At 33.3% G+C, this 20,052-nt stretch overlaps 1 protein-coding gene across 1 annotated transcript; it reads left to right on the top strand.

The window, feature by feature from the left end:
• Positions 1-13,979: 13,979 nt before the first annotated feature.
• On the top strand, positions 13,980-14,225 carry K441DRAFT_534546 (uncharacterized protein; the record flags this gene model as incomplete). Its single annotated transcript, XM_067642330.1, has 1 exon — positions 13,980-14,225. A coding segment is annotated over one exon (246 nt), but the record flags the coding sequence as incomplete, so codon positions are not given.
• Between the last annotated feature and the right edge of the window lie 5,827 nt (positions 14,226-20,052).

The raw sequence follows: 20,052 nt of genomic DNA, 5'->3' as shown, positions 1-20,052 counted from the left end.
ATTTCATTATTCCCCTATACTTTAGCCTAAAATCAGCCGGAGTTCTTTTTTTAGGTACTAGGAAGCTTTGATTCTGCATTTTATTAGTATATACTATATTAAGAGGGTAAGTAAGGTATACAATATGCTCTTTAGACGGCGGCTAGAAAGGCTTATCTCTAAATAAATATAAGTAGTATCTCCCCCCATTATATACAAGAAGGTAGATATACGCATCACTTATTTTTCCTAACTCGTCCGCCTTTTTAAAAAGTGTTTCTCTCCGTCGGCGGATCGCCTCCCTGCTAATACACTTATTTAAATCAGATAAGCAAGTCCCTTCTCCCTAAGTCTTATTTTCTTCTATAGTCTTGCTATTATTATTAGCTTCTATCGGTTATGTCTAATAAAGGGAGGTATTAAAGTAGTTAACACCCGTCTCGAGTTAATAGTTATGGAGTGGTATTATAATAACTAAATATGTAATAGGCGATTATATCGATAGTAAAGTCGGTAAACCCTTTCCTATTTAGTAAATCCCTTAACTTTATACCTGCCATTAAGGGTAACAATAAGGTACACACTAATATTATTTAGCAAGCGGTATTAACACTCGGAAAACAAGTAATGCACCTACGACTTTCCTTATATTAATAAGTATAAAGATAGTAACAAATCTTATCGTAGGTCTTTTGCTTCTTCTTATCCCTTACTTCTTTTTAGATTATAATAGCGTTAAAGCAACGTTATCCGCGGTTATAATAATTGCATAGGCTCCTAGGTGGTAAAATACTACTATAAAAAGAACGTCTTTGACGCTACCTAGCGACTTCGCTGCTTATTTTTCGGCATAGACTATAATCTAAAAAACTTAGACTAACAAGTTAACTTCCAAAGATGGCGTTCGCACTATTATTAGCTTATCAGACAGTCCTATAGATTTTTAAAGCTCTTCTATCCTTTTTAAGAGCACTAGCCTTATAGAGCCTTAAACCATTACAACCTCTTCTAATATTGGACCCTATTATTCTCGCATAAGTACTAGGATAGACTTAAGTTTAATATCTACTACCTTACTATTAGCAGTAATAACGATTATAAATATATATAGACCTCTACTTTTAAAAAGCTATTTAATTCTCTTTATAGCTACTAGTCTTATAGGGCCTTAAAGTAGTATTACAATTTATATTAAAATCGAATCTTAGCTTTCTCTTACGGGCACTAGGACAGATATAACTCTAACACCCACTAACCTCTAACAGACGGTAACGACTATAGCAAATCCGAACGGATTATTACGTTTAGAAAGCTTTTTAATTATCTTAAAGGGCACTAGCTTTATCCTCTCTTAAAGCCTTAGTATAACTTATACTAAAGCCTTATTCCAGCTCTCTCTTATAAGGACTAGGAATAACTTAACTTTAATATCTATTAATTCCGTAGGGGCAACTATAACTACTATAGAAATTTTAAATGGTGTTTAAACTTTAAATAGTCTTTAGATTTCCTTAAAGAGTAATAGCCCTATAGAACTTTAAAGCGCTACTATAGCTTATACTAAAGCCAATCCCTAGATCTTTCTTATAAGCACCACAACGGATCTAACTTTAAGATCCGTTAACTCCCTAGGGACGGTTAAAACTATTACATAACCCTTTAACGGACTATTGCGCTCTACGGTACTGCCGCTTATATTAGATTTAAGCTAGATATCTAGGTTAATATACACTTCTCTAGATTCCCTTAGTAGAGCTTCCCAGTTTATAAGTTTAATCCCAAGTTTAAACAGATATTTAAGTATTTCAACTACCCTTTCCAAATCCATACAGCTGCTCTCTTTTTTATTAACACGGCCTATAAACGGGGAGGGCCTTATAATAGCTAGCAGTACTTTTATATTCAGCTATACTATATCTATCTCAAATTCTATAAACTACGCATCTATTTTAGTTCTCGCCAGTACTATAGCCATCTTAGTTCTAACTTATAACACACCTATTTTAGTTCCTATCAGCACCAAAACTATCTCGGTTCTTACTAGCACTATATTTATTTTAGCTTCTACCAGCACCATATCTACCTCAGTTCCCACTAGCACTATATCCATTTTAATTCCTACCAGCGTTACATCTTCCTTAGTTTCTAATAGCATTATATCTATCTTAATTCTTACCAGCACTATATCCATTTTAGTTTTAACTAACACCATATCTATTTCAAATCCTATAAGCTCTGCTATTAGACTTCTATACATATCTCTAGATCCCACAGCCTCTATTTCTACCTCTATCTCTTCTTTTTATATTATAAAAGTTACAGCTACTATATATGCGCTTATACGGATAATTCCAACTTCCCTAACAACGCTATAGTCACTTAGATGATTTTTAAGCACTTTAGATATCGCTCCTAGTTCCTTAATTTCCTTAAGTTCCGCAATTCTAGCCAAAGAAATAGCTGCGGTTTTACTACCAGGTTTAACTAGACAGGACTAAATAGACTAGAGCAGCACGACAAATTTTATACTAGCTACCTCAATAATAGATTTAGGGTCCTTAAGTGCTAAGCTTCTTAGTATCTTTCCTATATTAACTTCGGAAATTATTCTATTAAGTATAGCTATAGGTAGGAGCTACTCTAGAGCTTGGACAAGCTTATAGATCTTAGATAAACCTAGTACGCTAGTTACTTCTTTCCGTACTATTATTTCCTNTAATAANAAGTATNANACCGCTTCTACCACTACGCAGACATAAGTGCTAAATAACGGCACTCTATTTGGTAATTCTTTACAGAGTTATATAGTAAAGGCTAAGAGTATTAAGGTTAGTCTTAGTACAATCGCTAAGATACTAGCCTTCGTAGCCGCGATTATATTACTACTAAGGCAATATAGGCGGCGCTAATAGGGCACGATAAATATAAAAAGGCCAGTTATTTCTCGCCCTTTTCCAATCTAGGGATACGTTTTAGCTCTACTATTTAATACTATATAATATATACGGGAGTTTAGATATATTATTTATCGTTCTCTAATATATAAGCTAGCGCAAAGTACCAAAGTAAGTTAATAGTACTTCCGTTTTAGTAAATAAGATTGCGGCGGCTTGTTTATAACGTATTAACAGGCGCATCCCTTATAGTAAGTTAGGTTATAGCGATAGATTAGTGTTACTAGAGGCCCAGTTAACTTATTTATTAAATTTTAGGTAGCAACTGCTTCTTAAAGTGCCGTGTTTATGTTTATATTAGAGGCAGGTACTATCTTCTACTGCTATATTCTAAGACTAACTTTTATAATGCATAAATTACTACTCTCCCTAGTATTCTTTTTTCCGACCGCTTTTAGGCTCTAAAACTATATATTAGATAAAATGCCTACTGTACTTATTACTGCAAATTAAGGGGGAAGGAATTCTATATAGAATTTTAGCCTATTGCTTTACCGGGATTATAAGGTACCTTTTAACAACACCTAACCTTATTTTACAGCGGGAGGTAGAACTAGCATCTCTTATTTATATTTTTAAAATAATTTAGAAGCTAATAGTTATAAATTCTGCGTTATATAGTTTAGTAGTTCCTTAACTAGCCTTTTCTCTATAAGTTATAGGGATAGCTATTAGATATAAAACTACTACGCCTCTTACAGTCACTCCGCAAGTCTTAGAATTATTTCCTCTTTCTTTAATCAACTGCTATATATATAGCTATCTTTCTAATAGGACTAGCGCAATCGATTAATTTAACGCCTTAACTCCGCCGGAAAATCCGTATATTATTCTTATCGACTTAATAAGCTGTAGTTCTACTATTAGTATATCCTCTTAATCATATAAAACAACCTCCCTTAAATAGTTTTATTATAAAATTCTCTTATAAAACGTGATTGCATATTACTTATAATTTATATAGTCTTAATCTATAGCTGCGGCAGAATTGTATATATAAATATGTCGACCTAAATTAGGTTATCTTGTCACCGACTTAGCTACCTCTATTGACTTAGTTATTGACTTAGTCATTGACTCGGTCACCTACCCCTTATTTTCATTACCACCCCCCTCCCCCCTTCTTATTCTCATTTCTTATACCTTTCTTATATATATATAGAGGCTCTTAAAGCTATATTTAATAGACAAAGTCCTTATTCTTTTCTTATAATCGGTACACGGATATCTAATTAATAAAATGTTAAAATATCCGGGGACACCAAATTTAGTAATTAGAGGCTCTATAATGCCCTTAGCTTTTTTAGGGTAGTAGTTAATATAGGGGGTAAGGATAGTATAGGGGGTAAGGATAATATAGGGGATAGGGGTAATATAGGGGGTGAGGATAATATAGGGGATAGGGGTGGTATAAGGGATAAAAAAAGTTTAGTCGTTATCTTAGTCACCTTTATTACCCTACTTAACCACCCTCTCCGCAATCATAGATACTTAAATGGCTGAGAATTTGTAGTTTATAGCTATGCCGATATGTATTATCTTAGCTGCTAATATCGCCTTAATTGGAGTTTTTTTACGCTTGTAATTTCTTCCCTAGTAGCCACCTTATCCCCTTAGTCAGCTTATTTAAGCTTAATCTATACTCTTTATAGCTATAATGACCCTTATCCTAAAGTACCTACTCTAAGTACAGATACTATATACTCCTAGAGGTAGTCTCTATAAGGCGTTTTAGCTAGGTTTAAAAACAAAAGGCATATCTATTATCGAGAGTAACTTCCTTAAAATTTAGAGTTCCCCTATCTTCTCCCCAGATCGACTATAAAAGGCTATAAACAACCCATTATCTGGACAGTATAACGGCCCCCCCCCACTAATCTAGATTATAGAGGACGAGGAATAAGAAGTCGAAGAAATCCTAGCAGTTAAAAAGGACCGTAATGTCTTGAAATACTATACAAGCTAGGTAAGCCATAATAAAGACCCGGAATGGTATCCTGTATTTAATTTTAAGTATTCCCCCTATAAGCTACAGGATTTCTACCTAGCCTAACCAGACCTCCCCAGACCACCACGTAAACTAGAAAACTGGATTAAATGCTAAGAAGAAGGGTTGGACAATTACGACAATTTAGACGACAATAAGGAGCTTAAACAACACCTAAGGGCAGGCTTTTTTAAAAGAGGGGGGTAATATAACTATGCTAGGGCGCGAGGCAGATAAGGCAGATAAGGCAGATAAGGTGGGTGAGGTAGGTAAAGTAGATAAGGTAGTTAAATATATATAGTAATAGTGTTATTAGTTTCTAGTGCCTTAGATATATTTAGATAAATATTAAAGATTTAATTATATTACCTGTATAGGATTTTCAATCCTAATACTACATTCCTTTTTTATATATTTAATTCTAATATAATTTATAGGATTAAGAAAATAATACTATTTAACAACTTCTTTAATCTTGTTTGAGATCGAACAAACATAATAAAAGTCTTAATATCAATATTTCGCTATTAGCTATTAAGTCTTTCTCTTCCTTCAATCCTCCGCTTAATCTTACGACGTCATTATACTCCCCCCACAAACATTAATACGTTATACTTAAACGGCTTCTATAAACTCTATAAGGTTATAAGTATCTCAAACTATAAGAATCTCACGCTTACGTTATATATAAAAGGTAAGGGCGGCACAGTAAATAGACTAACACTCGCGTTAAAGGTGTATAGGGAGAGAAAGAACCCTATACGTTACTTAAGACCCCACTTTACTAATCCTAAGGGCCTTCTTAACGCAATAGCCAAGAGCAACGCGTATATATTAGGTTCTCGCGCTACAAACTACTTTATACCTGGCTCTGCTAAGCTATACTTTAATTTTAACTTCTATATCCAAGTAGATATTAAAGGCATTTTTAGAATGCTTAGTAAGATAAAGTTAAGCTATAGTATACAGTGGACCTCTCCAATATAGTCACTAGTCCGAAAATTAAGCTTTTAAAAGTTTAAGATAAATATAAAAGTGTTATAATACATATCTAAGTCTAAAGAATTTAATACCCTAATGGAAAAGTATCCTTAAGAAAAGGTTTATTTTATAGAATATAGCGAGGGCCTAGATATATCCGCTAGGTATACCTTTAACGGAACCGCGTTCTTATTTAACCAAGATATATCTAGTTAGAATAATTATTAGGATAGAGATATAGATAAAATGGACTTACCTAATCCTGTCTATAAGACTACGGAAGATAAGGAGCATAACGCTTATATTTAGTTACGGCAGTTCTTCGCCAATCTTTACTATTATTGATATAACTATAACCTATAAGGATTACATAAGACGATCTAGGTCTTACATAACAGGAAGGGATTATAGCATCTAGGGACGTTACTAACCTTTTCCTTTTAGCACGAAAATAATTATAATAGGCTAGATAAATACGACCGAGGCAGCGAAACACTTAAGGTAATTAAAGGAAAGAGCGCAAAGAGTAGGGTTTGTGTGTAATTAATATTTAATATAGCCATCCCTTAGTTAACTCCTTTCTATAATATCCTCCAATTCTATTTAAGTTAAGTTTAATGTTTTATTTCTGGGCTTAGAGCGGTATATTTATACCCTAAACCCTCCTAGCGGAAGGAGGCATATACTTAGTTACGTAGAGTAGAGACCCTACATGTCTAAGCGGCTAAAGAGAAGTATAAGGTTTGAGGATATTAATATGTGGAGAATTAGGCGGCGCTAGAACTTTATAAAATAGGGGATAATAAATCCCTATTTATACTATTTCCGTAAAGAGAGGGATAATCGGCTAAAATACTAAAGCAGTTCTGGGATAATTTGTAGGTTATAGCTTAGTGGCAGAAGGAGACCTGGCTTAATCCTCTACTAGGATTATATCAGATGCTCCTAGAAAACCATTAGGGGGTAGATATTAAGGCTATATAGTAGAATACTAGAAATTTGGGATATATATACAACAGCTAATATCTCCTTTAGCAATTCTACACTAACTGTTTTAATAAATATGGCATCTTACCTAAGCTCGGTATTGTAGACTCCTATATCCAAGCTAAGTATTATAGAGGGTAGTAGTTATAGGGCCTTAAGCATCCCTAAAGCTACTGTGGTATGCTAGCGGTCAAACTACTATAGTTAAGTCACAGATTAAATGTCGGCTGAGGGTTAATTACTATTTAATTAATGATAGATTAGGGGTGTTTTAATATAGATCCTAGTGTATATTATAGGAGTGTAGAGCCTCTTATAATTCGATAGAGTTCTTATTCTTAATCTTCTATTTAATATTAAAGTATTAGAGCTTGGGTATATTCTTTTCTAAGTTTTTATATATAGTTGCACGGGATAATATTTAAATTATCTTATAAAGCCTGCTATACCTTATATGGATTAATACTAATTATTATATATATTTACATACTTAGAGACTCCTAAGTCGAACTAGATAGTTATATTATACTAAAGTAAGACGGTAGTAAAACAAGTCCGATTTAGGTCGATAATATATAAATCGCCTTAAGCAGCTCTAGAATTAAACTTCAATTGATTTAAGGCATTCTACCTAGGAGCGTATAGAATTTTTTTTAGAAGAACGTGGAATTTATAGTAAATTATAAAAAGAGATACGCTAGGTGGTCGTATAAGCTAGATAATTATGCAAACTAGGTAATCGTACGAGCTAGGTAGATAAGCGTAGCGCCCTCTAAACATATAGCTAGGATTTTAACAGATTTAGCGGCTATAGCTTTAGTCCTATAAGCTAGGCGCTTATAAAAGCTAGGGGATCCTATAAGCTAGGTAATTGTATAAGTAGGGTAATCTAACCTAGCGCCTTCTAATTAACGCCTAGCGTACAAATAAAATATTAATAGGTTTAGCAACTTTGTGGCTTCAATCCTACGAGCTAAGCAATCTTATAAGCTGGGTAATTGTGTAAGCTAGGTAATTATACGAGCTAGGTAATTGTATAAGCTAAATGCTCATAGGAGCTAGATACTCGTAGGAGCTAGGTAATCCTATAAGCTAGGTAATCTTATAAGCTAGGTAATTTTGCAAGCTAGGGGATCTTATAAGCTAGGTAATCTTATAAGCTAGGAAATCTTATAAGCTAGGTAATTTTATAAGCTAAGTAATCTTACGAGCTAGGGGATCTTGCGAGCTAGGTAATTCTATAAGCTAAGTAATCTTATAAGCTAGGTAATTCTATAAGCTAAGTAATCTTATAAGCTAGGTAATTCTATAAGCTAGGTAATTTTACAAGCTAGGTAATTTTACAAGCTAGGTAATTCCACGAGCTAGGTAATCTTGCGAGCTAGGTAATCCTATAAGCTAGGTAATTATATAAGCTAGGTAATTATGCGAACTAGGTGCTCGTAGGAGCCAGCCGATCCTACAAGCTAGGCGATTATATAAGCTAGGTGCTTGTAGGAGCTAGCCAATCCTATAAACTAGGTGGTCGTATAAGCTAAGTGCTTATAGGAGCTAGGCGCTCGTAGGAGATCGTAAGAGCTAGGTAATTATAATCTAGTGCCCTTTATTAACGCTTAGCTGCAAGCTAGTCAATTCTATAAGCTAGGTAATTGCGTAAGCTAGGCGATTATATAAGCTAGGTAATAGTAGGGTCTAAGTATAAGCCTGTTTTGCTGCCTTTATAAAGTTAAAAATAACTACTAGTAAATCGTATAAGCTAGGTAATCCTATAAACTAGCTAGAAGGTATAAAGAGATTTAATACTAGCTAATTCCTCTATAACCTATAATTATGGCAAATATATTATAGGATAAAGCTATTTCTAAAGACCTATAGAAACACTTTCTTAGTATAGTAAAGATTGCTCTATAGTATCTAAAATTTCATAGGCCTAAGAAAGAGTATCTTGATCTAAACCATGTCTCTTATTTAGAAAAAGTTTTTAAATAGGATTGCGCTCGACTTAATCTAGGGAATTACATCCCTATAATTATTAACCCTGCGAAATTCGATATATTGGTCTAGAAATCTAGTACTAGAAAACACCTACTAAAACTACTTCACTAAGAACTACCGAGGCTCCCTATATAGAACAACACGTCTTTACTTTACTTGCATGGCAGGTATTGTATTATAGCAGCTTAGAATATACTCTTCTTAGAGGATAGATAATAGTGTACTGACCTATATTTATTAGGTTTGTTTATAGCTTTATTTACGGTTAATTAATCTAATAGGGATAGGTATATCTAAGCGAACAGGGACATATATTTAAGAAAGGTATTTATACGCTTAAAAAGCTACTAACAGCGAAGTATACCGACTAGTCCGCTTCTATTAATCTCATAGGGATACGTTAGGTAAATAAAGATGGCTCCTTTAACTAAGTGACAATAAGTAGGGTAAAGTTATAAACTGGATCCAACAACCTAAATATAAATAGTTAGGCTATATAATAAATACGCTATTGCCGTATATAGGGTTATAGGGGGACCTTAAACTTAGATGTTTTCCTATAATATAGAGTTAGAAGTGCCTAGAGGTTTACTTCCTGTAATTAAGATTTTTTAGTATATTACTTACAAATAATAGGAAATCTGCTACTATATTAGGCATATACAGCAAGTTTAAAAGTTTATTACCAACAATAATAAGTTAATACTGCCTTTTTTTAACGGGGGTACGGTCCGGAGCCTATAATCCCTTACACCATTAGCGTGTTCTAATAACAAAAATCTAGTAATAATATTAGTAAATACCGGTTAGGTTTTTTCTAATATACCAAATTTGCTACGCCTAAAGGTCCTAATTTAGTTACTTAAGGTACCGGGCATAATCCTAATATTTAAAACATTCTTTAAAGATTTAAAGTATCTCAAACCCGTAATAATAATCTTAAGGGGAATACTACCGCTAAACCATAAAGATTCTATAAGAGAGATAATTACGCATTGCTATATAGGGTTATTAGAGCACGACGGTTATTATTTAGTTTAATTTAGTTTAAATAGAGAGCGTTATATACCAAACACCCTAGGATTACTTATTCGCTATCATCAACTCTACTTATACTCACTACGATATTTTCCTAGTATAACCGATATATCTCCATTAGTAAACAAAAGAAGTAAGAAGGATAACATTAAAAGTAGTAAAAAGAGCAATAACTCCGCTAAAAAGAGGGCTTAGTATAAATTCACGAGGCTAGCTAGTAATCTCGGGTTTAAGTTAAAGCCTATTAAGGAACTTTTAGGGGAAGACCCTAATAAAGCAGAAATCCGGGTTTCCCTTTATAATTAGCGACCTAAAGAATTATATAAAATTAGTGACGAGGATTTTAAATTAGAGGTAGACCGCTAACTAGAAGTGCTTTATGCCAAATTTAAGCAGCAAATACTCCTAAACCCCACTCTTACTCTAAGCGTTAATTTTAGTAGTAAGCTTATTAATTATAGATGCGGTAAACCGCTATAGGCTTCCTATATCTCTAATAAGAATCTTTTATTCCTACCTATATTATATAGTATAGATAATATAGTTAGTCCAAAAGCTATGCTTACATTATTCGCAGTTAAACGATTTATTTTCTTCTGCTTTTTTAGGTAGAGGGATACAAACGATTCCGACCTTTAGATAAAAGAGATACAAGCACCTGTATCGGAAGTGCCCAAGAGTACTTATTTAGCTAGCTATAAGCAGCAGCAGGGCTATAAGCAGCAGTAAAGTTATAAGCAGCAGTAGAGCTATAAGCAGTAGTAGAGCCACGAGCAGCAGCAAAGCTACGAGTAGTAGTAGAGCCACGAGCAGTAGCAGAGCCACAAGTAGCAGTAAAGCCACGAGCAGCAGTAGAGCCACGAGCAGCAGCAGAGCTACAAGCAGTAGTAGAGCTACGAGCAGCAGCAGGGAAGCAATAAGTAAAGTTAAATGGGTTACCTTATAGTCTAGCAACCTCCTAAAACTACTATAACAACTACTTAAAGCGCCCTTTTTACTATTAAATCTCTATCTAATAAATACAAGATTATAAATTAGGTTGCTTTCTTTTAAATTATAACCTTAAAATATAGCAGGATAGGAAACGATAGCTTTGCTATAAAAAATATAGCTTCCGAAATTATAGACGGATATTTTAACAATAACTTTATTAGAGCGCCTTAGAAATTCGGATACGTTATTACAAACTCTCTATAGTTAATAAATATTATAAATATCTATAATAGAGCTAATTTAACAAACACGAATTTTCCGTAGGTTATTTTTATTCTAGATAAAGGATCTAAGTTACTAGATATACGGTTTCTTAAAAAGCCTTTTTCTCAATATATAGATCTATTTTACGGTAGTAAGGCTATAAAATAAAAAGCATTAAAGGACTAGCTACTAACTCCTAACAATTCTATAAAAAGCGTAAGACTTATTTAATAAGAAATCTAGCCTACGCTACCCCCTAAAACGCAAACTGGGCCCAAACTTCGCCCGTCTAACAAAGATATGGACGAAATTTAGTAAGTGCGAATTTCTCGAATTAGGATGTAGCGAGGGGAAAGCCGACTTTTATATCTATAAAGAAATATTATATTACTAGAAATTTAAGTCAAGGATTTTAGTATAAGCGCTTAATTTTATCTAATTATTAACCTAAAGGGATTAAAGAACATACAACGTCGGCTTAAGTATCATATTAGGATAGAGGCGTAAGCATAATAGGTTTACTAACATTACTATCTTCTTAGAAGTTTACTATAACTCCACACTTATATTGTCTTTGCTACTAGTTTATATTTGCTAATCTTCCAATTAGTAGACCTTATAGCGTCGCTCTGTTAAACTTTTAACAACTGCTACGGCTATTTAGTAAAAGGGGTCTATAGCTCTACTCCCTACCCAGCTAGATATAAGGATTAGGATCTATAATTAGCCAATTAACCAAAATTACACGATTCTAATTCTTCTTCCTTAATCGTCTTAAGAACGCACACCTCTTTATATAAGTTTATGGCGGATAAGGCCTTATAAAGTATTTTATACAATATATAGAGAATTTAAGCTTAGCAAGTATTGTATTAAAATTTTAATCCTCTTTATTATAGTCCGGGGATATAGCTAGGTAGGTTAGTAGTAGAAAGGTAGTGGCCGGCTAATTAATTATGCTATTAGAAAAGAGTAACTAAAGACACACGCAGCAATATAAAATAGAAAAATTCCATTTAGCCTAAAGATTAGCTTTCGTCCTAGAACCCGTTTCTGCCAATATAATTACCTATCCGCATAATAAGTAGTTAAAACTCTATAGGGATTATAATAAGTAGTCAATAACCTATAAGGGACGACTTTAAAAACTTATAGCCGATATAACACACGCAGACACTTAGTATTTATCTTTACTCCTTTTTATTAGAAAGAAGAATAAAAAACAAGCACTAAGAGCTCTCTTTCCCGCGATTAACCACAAACGGCGTAGCGTTTAAGGTATAATTAGGCTAAATATTAACCTAACTACCGCAGGCGCTGAAAATCCAATGCTCTTCACTAAGGCTAATCTAGAAAACCTTTCTATTAAACTTAGTAAAACGGCAGACTGCTATTATAAGACTAAGCGGTATAGGCTTAACTAGGTTAGCAACTAATATCCTAAGCCTAAGACTAGAGATGTAGTTAATAGGATCTACTTACTATTACTTCTCCCCTTTACTAACGTCTTTTGCCTTTTTATAAAGGATTTCTTAAGTTTAAAAGAGGTTTTAAATCTTCTTTATAGATGGGCAGAACGAGGCCAGGAATCGGTAATAAGTCGACTATATATTATTATTATCGTTATATAAATAGTCAACTCTATAAACTTTATTAAGAGCCTACTAGACGTATTAAAATCCTTCTCTAGCGTAACAATTATAGCCTTACTAGATGCTATAGAAGTATTACCAACTATACACTACTTTTTACTTAAAGATGCTCTACTACAAGAGGCTAACTATACTTAACGAGCAAAAATTACTAAGCAGGCACTATTCTCCGCAACTTACCTTTAAGCATTTTTCCATAAAGCGTTAATTCATTTCACTACAACTACAAGTCTACCTTTTAGTTTCTTCCATACGTCTAGGGAAGGAAATGACATTAATAATTAGTTTTCCGCCCACCTAGGCTTATTCCTATAACTCTGTTACTAGTATAAAGTCTCCCTTAATAACGCCGCTATATATATTGCCTTAGCTATTCTTATAGATAGTTCTCCCCCTAAAATACATTATAAGATTTTAAAACCCTTAATTCCTGCTAGTTATTAAATATATAAGGTTTTTATCCTAAAGCCCTTTTCCGAACTCTCTATTACGATTACTGCTAAGCAGTATATCTTAAATAGCATTATCTTTAGCACCTATTAGCTTATAACTAGTGTCGCTTAATAAAGGATAATCTCATAACTATACTATCTAATTTAGATATAGATAATATCCCTTCTTTCTAGCTATACTAGCAGAATCTATAGGAACTTAAACAGAGCATTCCCCGACTAAAGTTAAATAGAACTTACCTATTCTGCCTTTATAAAAAACCAGAACATACACTTATTTATAGACATTTAATGTGTAATATTTACGTCTATAAATACGGCACGCCGATGTAAGGCATTAAATATTACTTTAAAGTCTCTAAGTGTATATTATATTAATCTAAAGGGCCGCTAGGAGTAAAGCTCCTTCTACTAACTGCTAGTACTCGTTTACTAGCGATTAACGGAGGCGGCGTCTAAGGAGAGCTATTACTACTAATACTAAGAAATCTAGAGCAAGTTTGGGACCTCCTATATCCCCTTTAAGATGATTTCGACTTCGCTCTAGGTACTAGTTTAGGTAAAGTTTAATTATACAATAATATAGAATAAACTAACTTCTATAGGAGGCCTTACTGTTCTTTAGCTTTTCTAGATATAACAAAGCATCTAAAATTGCATTTTTATGTTTAAAACGCTGGCTGAACGAGTTTTCGCTATACAGCGTCTTGCTAGGCTTTTACTGTGCTTTTATATGATTTCGTTTTTAGATTCTTAGCTCACTAAAAGCCATTCTAAGGTTGCTAAACTTAAGTTCTATTTTAAAGATGCATTTGGAATAAATAACCGGCTGTTTAATATAGTAAAGTTTAGGACGTCTAGTACGAAAGTTGCTATAATAGCCATAATAATATCCAAAGGCGCGCTATACATATTATCGAATTATAATAGCGTATTAGAACGTCGAAAAGATTGCAGTAAATTTAACCTAAGCTATTTAAACTCTATCCTAATATATAGCTAGGTTATAAGCACGTTAGATCGACTAATCCTTATAATAAAGTATTAACATAGTAAGCGTAAGTTTTAATTATCTTATTTATATATATAGACTAACAATTTATAGTGCATAAGCTATATCTACTACACCTACGTATATTTAATATACTCTTACTTACTCTGTTAAAGTTCTAACAAATTTATCTAGTATCTTTCCAGCCAAGTTTATCCCTACTATTGGTTTCATTTAAGATGGGGGTATTAGAAAGTATAACAACCCTATAGATCCAATCTATTAGGAGAGTCGTATTGCCTTTAACGCGGACCCTAATCTGACTATATCTATTGGTTTAGGGTTTGCTTAACAGCCTAGTTCCCCTAAAGCCCCGTCTACATAATATAGTTTTTAAAATAGTTCTATACCTCAGCTCCTAAGGTCGTTTAGAACTATACTAGTAACTTAAAATAACCACATTAAGTATTTAAATCGACTCGAGTCACTACTAGTGGATAAGGAAGCTCTAGGAAGCTACTTTCGGATTAACATACCCTTTAAATACTAGCCCACACTAGACGAGATAGGTAAGATGGCAGATCTTTAAAGGGAAACGCATCTATATCTTTAGTTATAACAACACATCCTTCTAGCTATTAAATAAGCACTACAGTCGGCCTCTTTCTTCTTTAAATTAAGCGAGATGCTAAGCTTTTAAGGGCGTTAGTATAAATATTGTAGATCTATATATTGTTAGAGTCTAAATGCCTAAGCGCTAGTCTGCGATTTAGCATAAAAATTCCCGTCTACCCAGTTCTTAACTAATTAAAATACTAACTTAGGTAATCTAAATAAGGGTAATCTATATATAGATTATAGAATCTATAATAAGGCCGTTAAATTCCCCGTCTATTACCTTGGCCAAAAAGTAACTATATCCTTATAGTTAAATCAGTTATACCGCCGGAAGATTAGTAGCTTTCCCAATTTAATCACTTAGTTTATTAAGCGATAGAGACTTAATGCCGACTTTAGCAAACCTAGCCATTCTAACCCTAAGGAAGTCTTTTATTATAAGTATAACTACTCTATCCCAAGTATTCCGACGCGAAAGAGGCCGTTAGTACACTTTAATAGAGGCTTTCGCAAAAAACACCGTTAGAGTATCTTTACTTAGTTAGTATTATTTGCCTTTACAAGATAAGGCCGAAATATTATATTTTTATTAGGAGGCGAGGTCATGCGTAAAAATATTAAATTTACTATTTTTAAATTCCCTATAGAGTTCTTAATAGTAACTCATCCCCTACCCATTATCTGCTTTATCCCCGGTATTATGCCCTATATTATCCCCTATATTATCCCTTTATCCTAGTATTATCCTTAGCACTACCTACCTACTTTACCTATCTGCTTTACCTATCTACGCCTTACCAAGAGTAGTAGGTTAAATTATCTATAAGCAGTCCTTAGATTATAAATAGCTTACCAGAATTATAAGATTTATTTTAATATTTATAGATATAAGCATTACAACTTATAAATGTAGTAGTATTTAATTTTTAGGCACTTATAACTCTACCTCAAAATCTTCTAAGTAATCCTCACGTCGTAATAAATAACTTTGCCATATTCTCGTATATAAATTATAGACGCGGCTATTAAGGCCGTAGTAATTCTCTTAATATCCCTTGCGATAACTATATCATCCTTTATATATAGTAAAAAGGCCTAGCGCAAACCACTTCACCAGTTACGGTTTTAATAAACTTAGTAATTTTAACGGCTTTAGCAAATCCAACTACTTTAACCTCTTTAGCAGCATCTAATACTTCGCGCACAACTTATTCAGCAATGAGTTCGGCCTTTACTGCACTAGCTTTAGACATTTGGGAGTAAGTAACTTAATAACCCTATTAATCCTAAGTTAATATAGGATAACTAACGAATATTTAAGTCTTAATGTTAATAGAAAAGAAGGGAGTAAGATAAACCCGTAGGGCATTTAAATAAACGGCCTTTAAGATTCAATTGGGGCTATCTTTGGAATATATAGTAGTAGTTAAATAACGCTAGTAGTATTTATTGCCTTAACATTATAAACCAACTAGAATTTAGCTGTACTATATTTAAAATAGTTCTAAGCTTACTACTATCTTATATTCTACGTCCTGTAAATCAACGCGAAAATAAAGCTGGAAATTCAATGCCTAAGAGAATAGTATAAAAATCTCAATAAATCAAAGATGCCGTTTACGGTTATCTCCTATAGCTAGCTAAGGTTTACTATAATTCTCTAACTTATACCTACTCTTGGCTTCTTAAGCCCACAAATATAAATATATCTAAATATCCTTATAGTGCTGCCAGATCTTAGCTAGAGATATAGTACTCTCCTATTTTTATTCTCTAGTACCCTCTCTAGTACCCTCTATTATCCATCTTATTAAGACAAATATATCTTTTAGATAAACGTCTAACTTCTTAGGGTTAATATTATTAGGTTCCCCTCTTCCTCTTTTAGCGGACTACGCAATTTCTATTATAGCGCCAAGATTCTATATAGTGAGGTGTAATTCCCCGTTATTTATTTTCTCACAGTAGCTGTTTTCTAGGTCACTAATATCTTCCTTAGCCGGATCATTATAGTCTACTAGCAATTCTTTAGGTATATTCGCAGATAAGATAAGCCTATAGATTAGGGCCTTTTTTAAGCCGTATTCGATTAGGTATTGTTTAGTTAAACTAAATAGTCGCCAGCCTTTAATAGCTATATCCATTTTATCCTCTTCTAGCAATTAGTTTTGCATTTCTTTAGTAGAGGCTATACTAAGTCTAACTAATAGTAAGATATAGATAAATTCGCGTATATAGTTCGGGCTTTATATAAGTAGAGACCGCCCTTTTTTTTTAGCACCTATTACTTTTAAAACTTAATGGCTGCAAGAAAATGCCTACCTTCTTACTCTAACCTTAAATGGAAACTCCTTTAACCAAATACAAGTAAACGGCCCTAAAAATATTAATTAAGAAAGAGTAACAACGATAGAAATAGAGTAGTAGTATTAAGGTATAAATCATTTCTCTAGACAAATATAATTTTATTTAAAACTATAAAAGATTATTACTATAAATAGACATATTCTAAGCCCTTATAATAACTATAGTTTATAACCCTTTAGCAGTCTAAGCGAGATAAGTTACCCCTAGCATTACTTAGATACCAGGACTTTTAAATAATTAACCTAGAAGACTTGTTTGTCATTATAATTACCACACTCCTTACTGCTCCCCATCCTTTTAATTACCTCATTAGCTAGCTCCTCTAGCGTCTCTACTTACTTCACCCTATATTTCTAATAAGTAAACTACACATTAGTCTACCTAAAATATCCCTTCGGATAACAAACTACTAACTTCCTATCTCTTACGTACTTGCTAAGCTCTAGTAAAAATATCAGCGATATAGTATTCGGATTAAAAAATATAGCAATTACCATAGCGTGCTCTAAGCCGTTAAACTCCCATTAAATTTACTTTAACACTTCTCCGTTAAGTTTATCTTATAGTAGAGAACTATTCCAGTCGTTACGCCGTAGGTTTAGAACTATAATCCTATATAGCTTAAGGAGCTCTATAATATCCTTTTGCCATTCTATCGCTCTACTATTTTTAATACTACCAGCAAGGAAGACAGATTTTCCAGTAATAGCACGTATAGTTGGTGGCTAATAGACAATAAAGTTGGGGTGCTTATTCATAACGATAGGTTCAGCGGATTTTTTAGTAGAAGTTATAATGCTTAGGGCGGTAGGCGTAGAGTTAGCGGGAATTCCGATAGGACTCAAAACAATCGGGATCGCAGCTAGTTCGGCGGGGATTTTAATAGGAGTTATGGCGATTAAGGGCGTAGTAATAGACTAGAAGTTTAGGGATGACTTAGATATAAGGCAAGTTTGCAAAAAATAACTTAGATAAAAGTCTTACCTATTAGTTCTATATAAAATAAGACAGTTTATAATAGTTTTTTCTATAAGAGCGTAGTGTACTTGCTTTATAGGCCTCTTCTTAGTAAGGAGATATAGAAGTCTACCTCGGAATAGAAGGCTTAAATACTAAAGTCGGCCTAAAAAAAAGAGAGTCTTAAAACGCGAGGCACTCTAGGCCCCACATATCTCTCCTACGCACTTAAAAAAGTGGCGTAAATCTAACTACTACTATAGCCCTATAACCATGGACCTTATACCGACCCACTTAGTCCGTCATCCCCTTAATCCACTTAATTTATACCTAGTTATTTACCTAATTCACCTAATCCACCTAATCCACCTAATCTACCTAATCCACCTATCCCTACTAATATCTTATATAACGGCTAAGATATCCTATTAAACCCTAGATATAAAAGTTACCTTATATACTTCTATTAGCTGCTAATATTTTTTAAACTTTATCTATATAAATTCGATTACCACCTACTACCATATATAGAGCTGCTAAACTGCGCTAAATTCTCAAAAAACTAAAGTAAGGCATATTTCTTAGCTTACGGCTAAATTAACTAATAGACATAGCTATAAACTCCTCATTAGAGTAGCCATGTCAACGACCTATAAAAATAACCATTATAGCGCATCGCTACCCGCCCTTACTATTATTAAGATTATTCTTATAATTTTAAACAGCCTTATAATTGTAATGTAGTTAAATAGTATTTAGTAAAGGTATAAGCCTAGGGAAAAGCGGGTAAATACTAAGCAAGGTATAGCAGACCCAAAATAACTCCTTTTTATACCGCATTTCACTTAAAAAAAGGCTTATTTACGTTTTAATTTTTAGGCTCCTCTTAACACATAAGTAATGGAGTATTTATTATATATAGAACTCCTATAGCAAATGGATTTTTTATAGTAGATCCTATATAGATGCCTATATAATATTTTACTCCAGTTTAAGACCGGTATTTTTAGATAGATAGTAAAAATATCATTTTAGGATATAAAGCATTACATCTATTTGTATATTAAATGGTAATATAACCTCTTCTTCCCTTATTCCCCTCTAGTGATCTTTTTTAACCAAAGTAGAGTAGATTTAAGCTCAAATTTACTCCACTTATAGTTTAACTCATTCCTAAATAGGATTAACACTTACCTATTAAGGCTAGTAGTCCACTTTACTCCACTCTACTTTAACTTTAACCTAGTCTAAAAAGATTACTATGAATATAATCTACTATTACTGCCTAACATAGTCCGTTTACTAGCTTCTTAAGATCTAACTATTATACCTAGCTTTGCCTTATTAAGTAGCAAAGGCTCCCTTAAAACCTATAAATAGTTCTAAGACTAGAGCGGATATATTTGCTTAGACTTAGTTATATAGCCCTATACTAGCGTTTAAGGGGATATCTAATGAATCGCATTTTGTACGCAATCCAAAGTCTACAAATTTCCTCTACGTTATCCATTTACTTCTTTTCCATTATTACAACCCTATTCCACTATTGTAGGCTTTTTATAGCCCATAACCGACTACAACATAAGGTAATATATCGTATTGCTATACCTTTAAAAGAGAAAAAGACGATGGGAATAGCTCTATCTATATGCTTTTTTAGAATATTTTTATATAGTCACATTCCCGAAGCGCTTTATTATCCCTAAAGTAGCTTAACTAAAGCAGTTTTAGGCCAAGCCTACCTTAGTAAAACTCCGCTAAAAGTGTAGGCGCCTTATAGTTTAATCTAGAGGACCATATCTATATAAAGGGGCTTATTCTATAATATATCTATATCTTAGGGCTGCCTATACTAAATTATATTAGATCTTTTTCTATAGCTTAAAAGCTAACGAGT

Source organism: Cenococcum geophilum (genome assembly GCF_001692895.1).
Source record: "Cenococcum geophilum 1.58 unplaced genomic scaffold K441scaffold_2, whole genome shotgun sequence".
Taxonomy (NCBI): Eukaryota; Fungi; Ascomycota; class Dothideomycetes; order Gloniales; family Gloniaceae; genus Cenococcum; species Cenococcum geophilum.
This window is presented reverse-complemented; position numbering and strand designations above follow the sequence as displayed.